At 45.8% G+C, this 19,116-nt stretch overlaps 1 protein-coding gene across 3 annotated transcripts in view; it reads right to left on the bottom strand.

Moving 5' to 3' along the window:
• The window catches only part of SMOC1 (SPARC related modular calcium binding 1), a 155,314-nt gene extending 137,718 nt beyond the window's left edge, over positions 1-17,596 (bottom strand). For all 3 annotated transcript variants that reach the window (XM_082618475.1, XM_082618476.1, XM_082618477.1), the window contains exon 1: positions 17,254-17,596. In XM_082618475.1, the coding sequence (XP_082474601.1) occupies positions 17,254-17,352 (99 nt within the window). In that variant the 5' untranslated portion in view covers positions 17,353-17,596. The remainder of the gene's footprint in view (positions 1-17,253) is intronic.
• Positions 17,597-19,116: the final 1,520 nt, after the last annotated feature.

The following is a 19,116-nucleotide window of genomic DNA, read 5'->3' as shown; positions in this document are numbered from 1 at the left end:
AATTACAGCAATTAAAAGTATTTAGATGGGGCTTCCCTGGAGGTGCAGTGGTTGAGAGTCCGCCTGCCGATGCAGGGGACACGGGTTTGTGCCCCAGTTCGGGAAGATCCCACATGCCGCGGAGCGGCTGGGCCCGTGGGCCATGGCCGCTGAGCCTGCGTGTCCGGAGCCTGTGTTCCGCAACGGGAGAGGCCACAACAGTGAGAGGCCCACGTAACGCGAAAAAAAAAGTATTTAGATGGAAAAAGTGGGTGTGGTTGGCACAAGCCGACCTATCTGGAAATAGCCCTCCAGGAAGTCATGCTAACAGCGAGGATTTTTATTTCTGAAATGCTCTAAAAAGCAGCCTGCAGATCAGATGCAGGCCCACCCACAGGCTCTGATGGGACTGGCTTTCCAACTCCAGGTAAGGGAAAGCTAGGCATCTAGTGAGCGCAGGAGGAGGCCTAGAAAAACCAGGCGCTGCTCCTCTAGCTCCATGGAATTTGCCTGGGCACCGGATCTGGGCACGTACTGGGCAGTCACTGGGCAGCCTGACCCTTTTGACTCTGAGCTCAGAAATAATGAGGAGGGCACATCAGCAGGCACCTCTTACCAGCAACCTACCATGCCAGGAAAGAAAGAAAATGAAAGAAGACTTCAGGAAGGAGACAGTGTACAGTTGTCTGCAGAAGACATGGCCACACGGCAAATGGAGGAAGATCTCGCCAAAGAGCATCTTTCCTCCACACGTTTCCATGAGGGGGTCCTCCTGACCTCATGGGAAAGGCATAAGAGGAGGGAGATATTTGATTTATTGCACACAAAAAACTAGCTTTGTTTTAAACAAAAGGAAACAGAACCACAAATTAGACATCTTCCACATACTGATGAGCTTTTTAGCTTTAATTCCAAGGGGAAAACTATAGGGAAAAAACGTTTGGTTCTCATATGAGTCATCTTTCTTGTTACCTCTGTTCTTTTTATGAATAGTTAACATTTACTGAGCCTCCTGCCATTACTTCATTTAAGCTCCACAATGACCCAGTGAGGTACATAATATCTTCAAATTAAGGATAAGGAAGCTGAAGCTTAGAGGTTAGTTAATTTGCCCAAGGTCACAACAGGTAGAAAGCAGCAGAGCCAGCAGAAAGTAGCTTAATCTTACGTCTCTGGCCCCCAAACCACTACTCTGCACTGGCTCTGGATGGGCAAGAAAGCCTCGAATGGTAACAGCTCAGACTTCTCCCATCACCCAACAGTGAGACGGGAGGTGCATTTCATTCTCCAGGTAAATGCAGCTTTAATGAAAGAAAAGATACAAACTGCGAATCAGCAACAGATGTGGGCCCAGTCTTTTTCTAAGCCTCTCCCTTGACGGGAGAAGAAAGTACAGTAACACACCACTAGGAGAGGGCATGTGATCCTCAAAGCAAAGGAAAAGATGAGAAGGATGGAAATGCTGCATCTTGTCCTCTATGCAGCTCCGGACTTCAGGCTGCCTGGGCCAGTGCAGATGTGAATCTGCCCCAAGAGGCAGGGAAAAACCATCCACAGAAGGAGAGTCCTGGACATTTTCAGATGCTCTTCAACAAACATAAAGGGTTTCCATTTCAACCCTCAAATTGAGTATTGATTTTAAAAGGTCTCCCAGGAAAATATTGTGCCAACCAAAATACACATTCCCTGTGCTCTAGACCACTTGCCATTTAATTTGGGCACGTCTGCATTGATTGCATTGCTATTGACAGCATGGAGAGTCTTACACCAAGATCTACCTTCACTTCAAACTGTATCTATCGCGGGTTACTTGCTCTATTTGCTCAGCTGCACATTTCTTAACTGAAACCTTCAGAATTTGCAGAAACCAGAATCCATGTCTTTTAGGGGCTGAGAAACCAGAACCCTATGAAATGGAAGGTATAATAACATGGATGGTGAAGATTCTGCATGTCCTGAGTTTTTTGGCCACATGTTCTAACCACTGTACATTGGTGAGTTGGCCAAAGGCACCTCAGAAATATAATCCTCTCCTAAAATTTAGGCTATTTCCTCCCCTTGGCCAGACTTTTGCCACTCTCCCAAGTTCTCCAGGACATCTTTGAATGGAAAAGTCAGGGACAGAGGAATGGAGAGTGGAGATCTGGGTTCTGGCTCCGGCTCTGCCACCAGTCAGCTGCGTGGACTCAGGACAGTCCCTACTTCATGTAAAATGAAGGACCCCTGAGATTCCTTCCAATTATGGGACTATGTAGTCATGTTCTCTTCATGTTGGGGGCCCTCTGGAATCATCTTCATTCGGCCGATTCTACTCTGAAAGTATCCAAACTTTTCCTACGTTCCCATTTTCTTATCAGCTCCTAACCTTGGGATGTCTGCACTGGTGGTCACCTTGGAGGTCACTTATTCTTCCTGTAATGATGAGGGAGCTGGTCACACAGTAACAGGAGATCTCCCTCTCTGGGCTCTGACCATGAATGTCGGCACACTTCTCACCACACGTCCCACCCACCACTCTGCTGGGCTACGAATGTGACAAATCCCCAGATGGATACTCTGCTTGTTGCCCCAGCATCCTTTCCACCCTTCCACCTTATACAGCCATGTGGTCAGGAGGAGGTAGGAAAAATAACCTGACTGCCAGCTCCAGAAATGGGTATCTTCTTTCCTACCCTACACAGAGATCTGTCTAAGGAATCTAGGCCTACGTCACTCACAGCATGGCACACTCCTGGCCAAAGGGGTTGGTTAAAAGTGGGCATTTGATGCCCATCGACAGACGAATGGATAAAGATGATGTGGAACATATATACAGTGGAATATTACTTAGCCATAACAAGGAACGAAATTGGGTCATTTGTAGAGATGTGAATGGATCTAGAGACTGTCATACAGAGTGAAGTAAGTCAGAAAGAGAAAAATAAATATCATATAATAACGCATATATGTGGAATCTAGAAAAACAATACAGATGAACCAGTTTGGAAGGCAGGAATAGATACAGAGATGTAAAGAACAAATGTATGGACACCAACAGGGGAAAGCAGGGGGTGTGATGGTGGTGGTGGTGGAATGAATTGGGAGATTAGGACTGACATATATACACTAATATGTATAAAATAGATAAGTAATAAGAACGTGCTGTATTAAAAAAAAAAAAAGTAAACCCGGTGGAGAAGGACTTATATATTTTTTGATGCAACCACTCTTATTAGAACTTAAAAAAATCAGCTGAGCATTATAGCACCATTATCCTCTGCAGATAGTCATTTGAAATAAAAAATTAATTTATTACTTAATATTATGATGCAAAAATAGTGATAGAACTAGAAGCATTCATAATTAATCATGAACACTTAAAAAATAAAACATAACAATTCTAAACAAACCAAAAAATGGGCATTTGATTCAACTTAGATCAATAAGCTAAGAGCCAAAGTTTTCTGAGAGTATCTAGGAAAGGGTGACTGGAAGCCAATTCTCTCTTCCCTCCCCTAGAAAGTGTGATGTTTGGATATGAAGCGTGGAACCACTGCAGCAATTCTGCCACCAGGAAAAGCTTCAGATTAAACAGACACCACAAAAAGGCGGAGGGAAGAGACATAAATGCACTGAGTGTTTGATAACACCGTTAAGTCACTAAATCAAACCAATCTTGAAACCTGCTTGGTATCTGTACCTTCTATTACTTGTGCCAATGAATCCCCTTCATTGGATAAGCCAGTTCAAAACATGGTATCTGTTTCTTACAAGATAAATTCCCAACTAATGTGTACGTACCAAAGATCACACACAAAGCTGATCTACAGTTACACTTCAAAGGCCTCCCGATTAGCACCAGAGAGTAAAACCAGCTCCCTCAAGCTCTTACGACTTCCCCCAGAAACCAAGGAGACTCCCTTCCTAGGCCACCAACCAAGAATTCAGGCGGAGTTTCTCTCACAGTGCTGGGGTCACATGCAGCCTCCCCACTGGGAGGCCACTGCTGAGAAGGGAACATTGGCCCCCAGGCCCCCTTCCTCTGTACCCCTCCATGCCAACACAGAGACGGAAAGACGGCAATGCCACACAAAAGGTAGAAGTGCTTTTCAGTATCACCTATTACTTGTTTAAAAATCAGTGACAGGGCTTCCCTGGTGGCGCAGTGGTTGAGAGTCCACCTGCCGATGCAGGGGACAGGGGTTCGTGCCCCGGTCCAGGAGGATCCCACATGCCACAGAGCGGCTGGGCCCGTGAGCCATGGCCGCTGAGCCTGCGCGTCCGGAGCCTGTGCTTCGCAACGGGAGAGACCACAACAGTGAGAGGCCCGCATACCGCGCAAAAAAAAAAAAAAAAAATTCAGTGACAACACGTAACAAATTAATGGGTCCCAAAATGAGCATCACTGGGTGCTAATATCACAGATGTTATGTGCCTCCTGATGGAATCCACACCAACTGCCATGAAACATATTTGCCCGAAAAAATATCAAATCTACATCTGATCAAGCCTCTGGATCTCACTATCATTTTCCAGGAAATATAAAGGATACAGGAACATGTTACACAACTCTATGGAAATGTAATCAGCAAAAGGTAGTGTGGAAAACCCTAGAACACCTGTTTATTCAACAAATAAATTACAAAGTTAAAAGGAGGTAGAGAGGAAACTCGCGGATTAAAAGAGGATTAAGATACAGAGAAGCCAACATGTGGACCTTAATTGGATCTTGATTTGAGACATAATCAGGGAGATTTGAACGTTGATTGAATTCTACATTGTAATCTCTATATTAAGGGATGGTTGTTAATATTCTTTGGTTGTGATGTGGTTTTGTGGTTAGGTGTTTTTTGATGTCTTTTTCTTTTAGAGATATGTATGAAAATATTTATGGATGATAAGATATAATGTCTGAACTTGCTTCAAAATAATATGATAGAGGACTAGAGGATGGGTGGAAGAATCGAGCTGTTGTTGGAACCGTGTGAGGGTTCCATAAGAATTCACTAACGCTAGTCTCTGCTTTTTTGTATATAGTTGGAAGTTTTCATAACGAAGTTTTTTTTAATGAATGGAAAGGACCCAAAGATGAAGGAGAGTCTAAGCTCTTTGCCAAAGTCCTAGTGTCATTTCCAAGAAAGCCTGTTTACTCAAAGTAACACTTTCTATATAAATTTCCCCAAGTAATTACCTTGACAGAATACTTTTGGTTGACACATCTTCTTTCCAAGTGTTACTGAGAATTTCTGAAACCCAGGACAAGCACTCCTTCCACAGGGTTACATTAAGAAGTTTAATTCACAGGAAAGACTATATAAATTCATATCAAACATTAAATCAGTGTTTGACCTGTGTATTGTATTTGCTGCAATCTGAGCCTTCATAAACTTATTCACCTTAATTTCCATAATCTTAGCAGGGAGAGACCTTTCTCATCCTGACACCAAAGACAGAAACCGTAATGACAGATTAGTTACACGAAGATGTAAAATTTAGAAGACTGAAACCAGTGTCTTTTCATAATGAAAGGCATTTGCCAGACATGACAGCAAAACAGATTAATATCTTAGTATTAAAAAAAAAAAAAAAAAAAGAAGGGCTTCCCTGGTGGCGCAGTGGTTGAGAGTCCGCCTGCCGATGCAGGGGATATGGGTTCGTTCCCCGGTCCGGGAAGATCCCACATGCCGCGGAGCGGCTGGGTCCGTGAGCCACGGCCGCTGAGCCTGCGCGTCCGGAGCCTGTGCTCCGCAACGGGAGAGGCCACAATAGTGAGAGGCCTGTGTACCACAAAAACAAACAAACAAACAAAAACTTTGTTGTGATCTATCCAAATGCATTTTTATCTTTTATGGAAAATTTTATGATGTATTATGTAACAGATACAAAAAGGAATTTAAATATCTGTGTACTCACCTTCCATTTTAAAAACATAAAACATTACCAACCAATGTTTCTCTCCCTCCTGCCCTCGCACCCTAGGTAACCACTATAACCTGAGCTTCAGAGTTATCATTGCCCTCAATTTTCATACATTTTTTACATATGTTTGCACCCCTAAATAAAATACATATAGTTGTCACATGCTTTCATCCTTCATATAAATAGCAGCATAACATATGTATTCTACAATTTGCCTTTTTTCACCCTGCATTTTGATTATGAAATTGATCCATAATAATGAGTGGTGCTTTATATTAGTCAGTTTCAGCACTGTGTAATATTCCATTATTTGAATATACCAAAATTTCTATTTCTCGTCTCCTGTTGATGGACAGTTAGCTGGTTTACAATGTTTGCTACTACCAAAAATTGCTGCTGTGAACATCCTTAAACATGTCTCTTAGTATAAATTTCAGCGCGTTTCTCTAGGGTATATGTCGGAGTGGAATTACAAGCTCAAAGAGTGTGTGCAACTTCAACTGTAATTCTACAAAGTGATTGGACTAATTTATATTCCCCCCAGCACCAATAAATGCATTTTTTACAGTTACATCCTGCTGAGGTTAATTGAAAACTCTCCTTTAAAGCAGACTGAGTTCAAAGCATGCAGAATTGAGTCAGAGGCTTGGTACTAATAGTTACTAACCCTAAAAATCAACCCAACATGAACACAAGCTGTCTGTGTCTGATGTAGATAGGGATTGGGCTGGATTGAGACAGCTTTGGGGATTTCTTTAAATCATGCATGTTTTGGGTTTTTTTGTTTGTTTAGTTGTTTGCGGTACACAGGCCTCTCACTGTTGTGGCCTCCCGTTACGGAGCACAGGCTCCGGACGCGCAGGCTCAGCGGCCATGGCTCATGGGCCCAGCCGCTCCACGGCTTGCGGGATCCTCCTGGACCGGGGCACGAACCTGTGCCCCCTGCATTGGCAGGCGGACTCTCTACCACTGCGCCACCAGGGAAGCCCCTAAATCATGCATGTTTTAATCTTCATTATTTTCCTCTAAGATTAAAATATGCTCATTGTAAACAAAATTATTTTAATAATTACTAAGATGCATCGCATAGAAATGGAATATCCCCCGATGACCACCATTAACAGCATGACATATAATCCACACAATTTTTCTATACATAAGCCAACGTTTATTTTTTGAATTTTATTTTATTTATTTTTTTATACAGCAGGTTCTTATCAGTCATCAGTTTTTTTTATTCAAACAGAAAGTCACAAAAATTATAATCATCCTCATCAGTTCACTCAGGCCCATGTAATTAATTTTTTTCATCTTGATCTTTTGTTAGCACTTTTATGAATTCATCAGTTTTCCATCGGAGTTCTGAAAATGCTTATTCATTCAGTTCAGCAGTATAGTCAGTTACCAGAAACCTGTACTTGTCAGAGTCTTTTCCATGAATTCCTTGAAGATGAAACCCTTTTATAGGAACATTTTTGCAAAAGCATCAGAGTACACCCAGAACTGTCTGTAAATGACAAAAGACTTAAAAATGACCACGGTTTAAGATTTGATGAAAGTTCATAATAATGCAATTGACAAGAAATTTAGTTATTTCTGAGACATACATTTTAAAATAATAACTAGAATTATGACTTATAACATTATACCAGAACATATAAGATTTTTAGGAATTTCATGTAAGATCTGAAACTTTTATATTAACATATTTCCATACAAGTAACCCAAAGAAAGTTTAGAATTAGGTTTTTTTAATTTTTTAATTTTATTTTATTTATTTTTTTATACAGCAGGTTCTTATTAGTCATCAATTTTATACACATCGGTGTATACATGTCAATCCCAATCACCCAACTCATCACACCACCACCTCCAACCCCCCGCCACTTCCCCCCCTTGGTGTCCATACGTTTGTTCTCTACATCTGCGTCTCAATTTCTGCCCTGCAAACTGGTTCATCTGTACCATTTTTCTAGGTTCCACATATATGCGTTAATATACAATATTTGTTTTTCTCTTTCTGACTTACTTCACTCTGTATGACAGTCTCTAGATCCATCCACGTCTCAACAAATGACCCAATTTTGTTCCTTTTTATGGCTGAGTAATATTCCATTGTATATATGTACCATATTTTCTTTATCCATTCGTCTGTCCATGGGCATTTAGGTTGCTTCCATGACCTGGCTATTGTAAATAGTGCTGCAATGAACATTGGGGTGCATATGTCTTTTTGAATTATGGGTTTCTCTGGGTATATGCCCAGTAGTGGGATTGCTGGATCATATGGTAATTCTATTTTTAGTTTTTTAAGGAACCTCCATACAGTTCTCCAGAGTGGCTGTATCAATTTACATTCCCACCAAGAGTGCAAGAGGGTTCCCTTTTCTCCACACCCTCTCCAGCATTTGTTGTTTGTAGATTTTCTGATGATGCCCATTCTAACTGGTATGAGGTGATACCTCATTGTAGTTTTGATTTGCATTTCTCTAATAATTAGTGATGTTGAGCAGCTTTTCATGTGCTTCTTGGCCATCTGTATGTCTTCTTTGGAGAAATGTCTATTTAGGTCTTCTGCCCATTTTTCAATTGGGTTGTTTTTTTTTTAAATATTGAGCTGCCTGTGCTGTTTATATATTTTGGAGATTAATCCTTTGTCCATTGATTCGTTTGCAAATATTTTCTCCCATTCTGAAGGTTGTCTTTTTGTCTTGTTTATGGTTTCCTTTGTTGTGCAAAAACTTTTAAGTTTCATTAGGTCCCATTTGTTTATTTTTGTGTTTATTACCATTACTCTAGGAGGTGGATCAAAAAAGATCTTGATGTGATGTCAAAGAGTGTTCTTCCTATGTTTTCCTCTAAGAGTTTTATAGTGTTTGGTCTTACATTTAGGTCTTTCATCCATTTTGAATTTATTTTTGTGTATGGTGTTAGGGAGTGTTCTAATTTCATTCTTTTACATGTAGCTGTCCAGTTTTCCCAGCACCACTTATTGAAGAGACTGTCTTTTCTCCATTGTATATCCTTGCCTCCTTTGTCATAGATTCGTTGACCATGGGTTTATCTCTGGGCTTTCTATCTTGTTCCATTGATCTACGTTTCTGTTTTTGTGCCAGTACCATATTGTCTTGATTACTGTAGCTTTGTAGTATAGTCTGAAGTCAGGGAGTCTGATTCCTCCAGCTCCGTTTTTTTCCCTCAAGACTGCTTTGGCTATTTGGGGTCTTTTGTGTCTCCATACAAATTTTAAGAATTTTTGTTCTAGTTCCGTAAAAAATCATAAGCCAACTTTTCTTTTTTTTTGCACAAAGGGGATTATGTATTTTGGGTTGCATTTTACTTCTTTTTACTGTGTAATATTTCTTTACAAGGAAAGAAATAATCTACATTTACCAAAAATTCTGTTATTCAATAAATATTTACTAAGCACCTGTTCTTGAACAGGATGGAGTCTATAAAGAAAATTAAGCAACACCACCATTGCAAGACTCCCATGCTAAAATGAAAGAAACTCATAGATGAAGGTCATAATAATGGCCCCCACTTATCAAGCACCCTCTATGAGCCAGGCACTGTATCAGACCCTTAATGAATGTGGTAGGCAAAATAATGGCCCCCCAAAAGATGCCCATGTCCTGATCCTAATAGTGCTACAATATATGACAAGGAGGAATTAAGCTTGCTAATCGGCTGACCTTAAAATAAGGAGAACAGTCTGGGCTCTCCTGGTGGCCCAAGTGTCAGAAATCACAAGGTCCTTAAGTGGAGAAGAGGGAAGCAGAAGAATCAGAACCAGAGAGATGGCAGCATGAAAAAGACCTGACCAGCTATTGCTGGCTTTGAAGGTGAACAGGGGCTACAAGGCAAGGCATGCAGGCAGTTTCTAGAAGCTGGAAAAGGCACGAAAATGGATTCTCCCCTGGAGCCTCCAGAAGGGAACTCAGCTCTGCTGATTATTTAACCCAGTGAGACCTGTCTCAGACTTCAGACCTCCAAAAATTTGTGTTGCTTAAGCCACTAGGTTTGTACTATGTGTTACAACAGGAATAGGTATAGGAGTAGGAATTGGAATAGGAAGCTAAGACTTCCCACTTCATCCTCCCTCCACCCTGGAACATAGATGCTATGCCTTCCATTGGACAAACTAGGGAACCGAGGACCCAACAGTTTAAGTTATTAGCCCAGGCTCACAGTGGCAGAGCCAGACTCAAACTTGGGTCTGTCTACCTCCGAAGCCTGTGCTGAGGCTGCCCCACTACCCTCCCTCTATGGTCAGCTAGAATACAGGGCAGATGGGGACACGCACTGCCCTAGGGGTAAGCAAAGCACAGCGGGTGAGAGAACCCTTCCTGGGGCGAGGCTGGGAGGACAGTGTGGAGGCTTTTGAATGATGAGCGGGATTCGGACAGACAGAGATGAGGAGGGAAGGAGAGGTCAGGAAATGCAATGTGGTTCAGTGCAACCAAAGTCTGGGGCACATGAGGGTGGGGATATATAGTGAGAGGTAAGGTTGGGCACCTCGGTGAGAAACCAACACTGTCCAGTATGACAGCCACTAGCTACACGTGGCTATTAACATTTACCGTTAATTGAAATCAAATTAAGTTTAAAAGTCAGTTCCTCAGTTTTACTTACCACATTTAAAATTCAATAGCAAAGAACCCCACAAAAACAAACAAACCCACAAAAAACCCTTCAATAGCCACGTGTGTCTAATATTGGACAGTGCAGATGTGGAACATTTCCATCCTAGCAAAAAGGTCTATTGGACAGCACCACTGACAAAGGGGAGTCGTTGGAGTCATTGTTTTTGAGCCAGTCAGGGGCACTGTGCACCTGAAAGCAGGCTCAATTTCCTTTTATAACACTGCCCACCTCACCCTCTTACGTGTTACTGCTTTTGTGTCCTCTCCCCTGGGGCTTTGCAGAATTTTTCAAGAAGAGATGCATGATAAACATGCCCCCCAAATATTTTTAACTTCCAGCACTGTCTTAGAGATGCTATCTAGTCCTAAAAATGAACCATTCTGGGAAGTGGGTCCCGTTTTTCTCCACTGCCAATACTTTAAAACAAACAAACAAACAAAACAACATTTGGCCCTTATCTAGCGGAATCAGATCAATGCTGCAGTGAGAAATGGTTTTTAAGGGGAAGGGACACAGTCGCTCACATTTGCAGAGTATTTGTCAGGTTTCAAAGCACCTGACACATTATCTCCCAGAACCTGGCTCCATCCTGGTCCTCCGTGATGGTGGCAGGGGCTCTTCTGAGACTCCAGCTCTCCTGAGTGGCCTTTCCTGCTTTGTAGAGGCTGCCCTGCTTTGGCTCCAGAAAAAGGAGGCCGAAATCAATCAAGGCAACGGCGGGGAAGTACACAGAGCTCCACACCTTATGTGCTTAGATGTCTGCCAAAGGTAAGATTAATATGTGATCTAGCAATTGAGTTTAGAATGACGTCAGGTGCAGAAGGAAATCCAATTAATTGCTATACTGACCTATGTCGCTTTGGCGTCTCTGTGAGGCCGTTGGGCGTGTCGGTGGAGATCCAGTTCTCCTATACCCTCAGTGACTCAGGGCTCCTGCACGGCACATATGTACAATGCTAACCCTGTTTGGCACGCCTCACAAGCAGCTCCGATCGATTTCCCATCCGCAGCTTAACCCTTGTCCTCTCCCAAACTGCTCCGCGGTGACAAGCTCAGGAGGAAGGGGCCCTCCACATGGACATACCCACCCCCCCCCCAGCAATGCCAGGAACTTGGCTGCTTAAACAATAGATCTCTATGTGGTCGGGAGAGAAAGGGTGCCCTGTACCTGCTAAGCGGGGCCATGCTCCCCTCCCCAGCCTCTGCCAAGGCAGGCGAGGGAGGAGGTTGGAATGAAGGCAGGGATCAGCCCGAAACACGCCTCCCCCACCCCCCCTGGCAAATAAGGCTTCTGGCCCAAGCGTCAGCTGGTGAACTTTTCTACTCTGCAGGGCTGGGGACTCAGATGTACAGGGTTGATCCCCCTGAGCAAGGGAGAGAGAAGACTGCCTACCGCGGGCTCAGCTTTACAAATGAGCTCATGGGCCAGCTGATGTAGCTATTTACGCCGGAGCCTGGGCCGGCTCTGGGTATAACCCAGCGGTCCCCAACCTTTTTGGGACCAGGGACCGGTTTCGTGGAAGACAATTTTTCCACAGACGGATGGGGGGCGGGGATGGGTCAGGCGGTAAGGCGAGCGATGGGGCGCAATGGGGAATGGCAGATAAGCGTCACTCGCTCACTCGCCGCTCACCTCCTGCTGTTAGGCCAGGTTCCTAACAGGCCACGGACCGCTACCAGTCCTCCTCCGCCCGGTGGGGTTGGGGCCCCTTTTCTAACCAGCCAAGAATTCAAAGAAAAACCAATCATCACTGCCCAACGTCATATTTTCTAAGATGCACATCTGGAAAGGGGGAGAAGGGAGGAGAGGAGGCAAGAAAGGAGTCTCTCCAAAGGGAATTTGTGTTTGCCTGACCTCAGGTGCAAAGGATGGAATGAAACATAAGCTTTGGTTCGTGACACACTCAACATTGGTCTAAGCAGGAACCACTCTTATTTTTTATTAAATAAGCTATTGATCTTTACCAATGGACAAATACTTTCAAACTCACCCCCCGCAAAAAAAAAAAAAAAAAAGGTAAAGTATTGATACTAACTTACACTAACCATATGATTTTCCTGGCCAATCCACCCCTCTGCTTCACCCTAACCTCCCCCGATCCTGTGTACCTTGTTTTTCTTTTCATATAGTTTTCTTGCAGCTACATGTATTCCTAAAAGTGTTTTTATTTAATTTTAGATATTTATAAATTTATAAAAGATGTCACGCTGCATCTTTCAGTGCATTTCTTTTACTTAATATCATATTACCCAGATGCGTCCATATTTTTGCATGTCACTGTTGTTCATTTGTTTTCACTGACTATAATTCTCCACTGTGTGAATACATCACAATTTATTCATCTACCTTCCAACTGATGGGTATCTGGGCTCTTTCCAGGCTTGTGATAGTGTGAACACGGCTGCATATGTCTCCTTCTGGACATGAGTTTCTCTTGGGCTTATACACCTAGGAGTGGAATCCCTGGGCTGTAAGAAATGTGAATGTTCGGGGAATTTCCTGGTGGTCCAGTGGTTAAGACTCTGTGCTTTCTCTGCCAAGAGCTCAAGTTCGATCCCTGGTCGGGGAACTAAGATCCCACAAGCCAAGAGGGGCGGCCAAAAAAAAAAAAAATGTGAATGTTCAACTTTAGGAGATAATGAGATAATATCAAAGTGTTTTCCATTTGATTGAATTTCCTAGAGTTTCTAAGATGATTGTTTCCTCTTCCTCAGTTTTATTTCTTTAAATTTCACATGTCAGCTCTATCAAAATATTTAAATCAAATTCTTGGTCTAACATCTTGAGTAGTCCCTCAGCTAAAACCCCCATGTGGGAAAAAAAGGTTTCTGTCCTGAACACAGATAATAAGAAAGGCATCTCTGCAGACACAAGGACCCACCCTGGTCCAGACACTGAGACAGGTTAGTCAAATAGAAGGGAACTGTCTATAAGCTGCTTCACATTTGGCAAATGCAAGATTTTTTTAAAAGGGTTTAGGTGGAGCCAAAGCCTGTCCCCCCATCCAAGTCTGCTTGCTCAGTCTCTCCTCCCCCCCCTTCCTATAACCACCCCACATGCTTATTTATAAACAAGGAACAAAAGCCTAAAATGGGGGAAAAATAGTTTGTTAAGTAACCAATTTCACATTTAAATGAGAGCAGGGAGTCCAGCATGGACACCACAGTACAGTCGAATTCATTTCAATAAATATTTACAGAACACTTTGCAGTGTGACCAGCACACTGACAAATAACATCTCTATTCTGCCCTCAAGAGGTTGTGAGCCTGTTCACTTAACAAGACAGAATTATGCGTGGAGTGCCGAAGGGGCAAGTTAGAGCTGAGAAGATGAAGATCCTGGTCTGATCTCAAGATGCTCACTGTAGAAGCAAAAGCTGGAAGACAAGTGAAAGAGATACCGAAGTTGTACAAAGGTGAGAGTGATCGATTCTAACCAAAAGGCTGTTTTGCAGGAAAGTTCCCAGAGAGTGATGCTAGAACTAGGTTTTAAAGGATGTACCAAGTATGTGAGAGGAGAGAGGACAGTTAAAGAATATAGCTAAAACAATTAAGAAATAAAATTTCTTAGACTTCTTGACCTTTTCTCCTATTTCTCAAACTTCTTAAATCTATTTCCTGCGTCCAGTCCTGCACCAAGAAGGTGGAACCTGTGAATCACTGTTAAACATGCATTATCTGCATTTATTTGCTCATTTCACAAGTGCCAGGCCCTGTGCTGAGCTCTGGGGATACACCGATGGACAAGACGGGCACGATTCCTACCCTCACCCAGCTCCCAGTCTGCTGGGCAGACAGAGGTTTAGACAAAGACAGGCATTAGTCAGACTCCATCAGCCTGGCAGAGCCCCTCCCCCATTCAATCCTCCCCAGAAAGAGTTTCAGTAAAGTGTGCAGGATTAAAGAAATGGCTGTCTCCTCCATAATTAAAAGGCTCCTGACCAGCACCCCAGGTAGCCACGCGGCTGCTCAGAGCTGAGAGGCCAAGAAATCAGGTGCTTCCTACATAATAGCCTCCAATCTGATACTTGATAGCTGCTGGTTTCCAGAGTCAAACAAATGTCAGGCATTTTATGAAGGCAGGAAACAAATAAAGGGGCAAGGATTGGGGTCTAGGCCTCGGGGGAGCTCAATTAGTGAGCCAGATAAAGTTAAACCGAAAGGGCATGCTCTCGGTTTCCTAGAAAGCCAGCTGGAAAAGATGCCAATCTTTAAGCTTCTGTCACTCAAAAGATTAGCAGAAGAGACCCAGGGATGCCCAAGGGAATACTGCAACAGCCAGATGTTTCTGCTTCTCCTATGACACTGCCATTCACGACCAGGGCCACATTTCTGAGGCCACCAAGAAGACAGAGAAGAGAACTGCAGTCTTCTGGAATAGGTTGAAGCTCAAAGACATCACCCTTTAGTGATACAGACACCCAAAAATATCAGTAATGCTTTCTTACAGACTCGCCTGATGCCCATTTAACAGGAACGGCATGACTAGTTGGATGAACACTCCCTGCAGCTTCTTGGTGGTATGGAAAGCACACGACCTGCACATCCATATTAACTGGGATTGGGCTCCCACTGCTGTGGATGCACCATGAGTGTTTCAAGCAAGGCTTTTAGCCTCCCTAAGTCTCACTTGCAAAATGACACTAAAAAGACCCATCTTCTTGTTCTTATAAACATAAGTGATCATGGAAAGTGCCCAGCTCAAGAATTCATAAGTGGTGGCTTTCAATGGGGCCTATAAATGCATCAAGGTAATCACACGCTCAAGACAGTAGCTTCCTCTTGGTACTTTCTAAGTGTGTGTGTGTGTGTGCGTGTGTGTGTGTGTGTGTGTGTGTGAAAGAGAGAGGAAAGGAGAGAGAGAGAGAAAAAAAATGCAGCTGGGACACACAAGCCTATTTACAGTTCCTGTTTGTGTTCCACCATTTCTGTCAAATTAATAAACTAAAGAAGCTGGAGGGAAAACTAACCAATGTCTCTATTTTCCCCTGAAGTCCCTAGCTTTCCCCTAAGAGCTGCTTCCCCCAGATTCAGGAGGCATGGAAGGAGAGCCATATGGCTTGAGACGCTAGACCCGCCTGGCAGCAAATGAGCCCCCCACCATTTGTCTCCGGGCCTCTCATGTGGGCGGGCATCCAGATTTCAGTTGGGGTGCTCTGGTCTGCGTCTCTTGTCTTGACTGTTCCTAATTATTGAAGGGAACGCCGTGGCTCTCCTGACCTCAGAGTTTAAGAGCTGTGAGTCCTAATATCAAACCAAGCAGCTTCATTTAAAAGGCATGCTCATCTGCATCCATAAAAGTCACTCCTGGAGCCCTGACTTGCCCCAGCTTTGGGAATGCCTGCTGTCGAGGATTTATGACACGCCCTGGATCTAATCGGCCGCACTTTAACTCCTGCTGTTGCACATCTGGTCATAAAAGCAAGGGCCGGCCCAACACGGGGACAAACACTTTTCTTTCCTAAGTGGCTGCAAATCTGATCTCACAGTGATAGCTGGGCTCGGATGTAATCAGCCAGCATCTGGGCAGTCATTACGGCCCATCAAGCTTTGCAAGGCTTTTCACACACACACACACACACACACACACACACACACACACACACGACAGCTATAAAGATGACTCTCGTGGTAGCAAGAGCTATGAATAAAGAACCTGCAATCGGAGCAGGTGGCAACAGGCTAGGCCGAACAATATCCAGGAAAGCATGAGTTGGTTAAGGAGCCCACCTGTTCACAAAGATCCCAGCTACTTACACATGGACTCTCCCACTGCCTGGCGGAGAGAAGCAGCTATCTCGATAGACAACTGCCCTGACATAAGTTAATCCTCGGCCAGAGACTGTCTGGGTAAATTTGATCAAATGAACACCTAAGTGGTTTAAGAGGATACTTTTTAAGGCAGTGGAATCCTTCATTAGACCAATCGGGCGCATGGGAGCAATAATCTATCTAGCCCAGCAATGCACACAATGCTGTCGGTTCCGGGAGGTTTTAGAATGCCCTGAACAGCCTGTCCTGTGCACAGAATTGGCACGTTTCACATCGTTCAGGAACTCCAATCAGACCAAGGTTCAACAAGTAGTTCAACCTCCCGCGCCCGAACGCAGGGGAAGAGACCCTTGAACAGTGCCAGCTCCTTCCTCTCCACCAGCTCTCCCCAGCCTCCACCTCTACCCCTCCTCCGCCGCTGTGCCTAGCGGGAGGGAGCATTAAAATTATCTGCTGTGGGTTTTACGAGCAGCGATCGCTTTTTAAAACAGCAACAACACAAGGTCCTTGTGTGGCTCTCGGGTAACCTAAAACCCTGGAGGCAGAGCTGCCCCCCACCGCCGCCTGCCAAGAGCACCAGCGCTCCGGGACCGCGAGCAGCATGAGGCACCTCGGAGGCGGAAGGCACCTCTAAGGGTCTTGGAGCAAAAGGCCCTGGGAGAAGAGACTGGGAGAGAGAACGCACCAGTGACAGCGGGGGAGGAGGGGAGGAGGGAGCGGGCGGAATCGGTGCTGCAAGAAAGAATGGGGGGGGCGGGGGGAACAATGGGAGAAATTTTTATTTCAGCAACTTCGCCGAGAAGCCCGAGGGGGACTGGGTAGTAGGTGAGGAGGGGGACGAGGTCTGACGCCTCCCTTGCCCCTCTCCGCCACCTCCCCCACACACACCACCAGAAAGAGGGTCAGCGACCTGGGTCTCCTTCCGCAGGTGGGCGCGCGGCTGGGGGCGCACTTACCCTGGGGCCCGTGGTGCGGTGGCCGCGAGCCGGGGACAGCTGCACCAGCACGAGCAGCAAGTGGGGCGCGAGCAGGCGGGCGCAGCGCGCGGGCAGCATGGTGCCAGGCGGGCCGGGCAGCCGGCTGCGGGCAGGGTTGGCGGGCTCCACGGGGCGCACGGCCGCGCCGGCCTTCCTGCCTTCCTTCCCCCGGGGGACCCTGGAGACGGCGGGCCGCGGCGGTGCGGCGCGGGCTCGCGGAGGCTGCGGTCGGAGCGCGCGCTCATGAACCGCCCCGGAGGGGAGCTGAGCGCGAGCGTGTGCTCTGCGTGCGGTGCTCTCCGCTCGGCCGAGCCGCGGCGGCAGCAGGTTGGACGCCAGAGCTGGGCCATGGGAATTCCCGTTATAAACCCCCGGGAGGGGTGGGGCGGAGCCCGACGGCCCTGACTGACGGGCCGAGAGGCCCGTGGCAGCCGCCCCTCTGGCAGGTGAAAGCCAATGGGAGAGAGGAAAGAGGGGCGGCTCGCGGTCGTCCCCACTGAGGAACGACTCGGTGGCTTGGCCGAAGTGGGCTCCGGGAGAGAGCGGGATAAAGAGGAACTTTCTCTTGGCCCTTGGGTCTGGTGAAGCCTCCGAGAGCTCCAGCAGCCTGAACCTACCAGAATGCCCGCCCTGCTAATGATAACACCTTAAGCATGAACAGTTTTCCGCACGAGTACGTGACTTGTCACAACAGCCGGATGAAATAGGCAGGGAAAACACTCCTCGCCTCGTTTTTTCAGATGAGGGTACTAGGGCGCAGAGAGGTTCAGAAATCTGCCTCCTGGCTGCATCAACACCAAGAACAACTGGGAAGTCGCCAGGTCATCTGCACAGAGCGCTGGCTGTGACCGGGGTTGGGAGTGGGGATTAGGCGCATTCGCTGCTTGCAAACAAGCTTCCAGCGGGTGACACACTAAGTCCTACAGCGGCTGCCCCGGGAGCAGTGTCGAGAAGAGAGAGAAAGCACGTGCTGGGCATCTCCTTGCTGGGGAGGGCCCCTGTGGGTATGGGATGATGCCGACCCATGGCCCTGTGGTGGATCTGGGATTAGAACCCAAGCGTCCTGGCTCCCTGCCTGGAACTGGAGGGCCAACAGGCAGCCTCTCTGTGGCCTAAGGAGCCCTGGGAGGAGAGGTTAGAGGGGAGCTGGTTTCCTGGTGGGGGGATTGAGAGGAAAAAGCATTGGTAGGAGGGCTAGTCTGTGGGTGCAAAGACCCCAGAGATGGGTCAGAGGAGGGAGGGAGACCTCTCCTGAGTGCCCGTAGGATGTTGGAAGGCTCTGCCCAGGGCAGTCCCCAGGGGTTCATCTTGGGAATGGTCACAGACACATCACACCAGCTTCTCAACGGAAACAGGTGGTCCACTGCATTCAACCCAAGAGAACCATGGTTTACCTTCTTATGTGGAATACAGCCCTTAGTGTTTATTTTCATTGGTATGGACCACTCACTTCAAGGGGAGGGATACTTTTCTCCAGCCAGGCTGGAAGCAGTGCCAGAATTTAACTCCTCTCCCTGTGGACTTGAGAGGTCCAGACAAAGGTTAACTCCTTTCCCTTACTGCTTCTCTCCTGGATTGTATAAACAAGCTTCTCACCCAACTCCTGCACTCAGTTTTGCCCACTCCCCTTGTCTGCCATCCAGCCTCCACCAGGCAGCCAGTCATTCTAAAGAGCAAACCTGAATCACCACACTCTGCTTAAAAGGCTTCAACTTTCCCCAGCGCCCTCAGATCAGAAAGCCCTGACTGGATGCTGAAACAATAACAGAGTACTGGTTGTTCTCCAAACAAAAATGAAGAACTGCTCTAAGAGAATCTCCTGTCTTCCTCTGCTGGGAAATA

This window comes from Mesoplodon mirus (assembly GCF_964341445.2).
Source record: "Mesoplodon mirus genome assembly, chromosome: 4".
Lineage (NCBI taxonomy): Eukaryota > Metazoa > Chordata > Mammalia > Artiodactyla > Ziphiidae > Mesoplodon > Mesoplodon mirus.
Note: the sequence above shows the minus strand (reverse complement) of the source record. Positions and strands in the feature narration are given on the sequence as shown.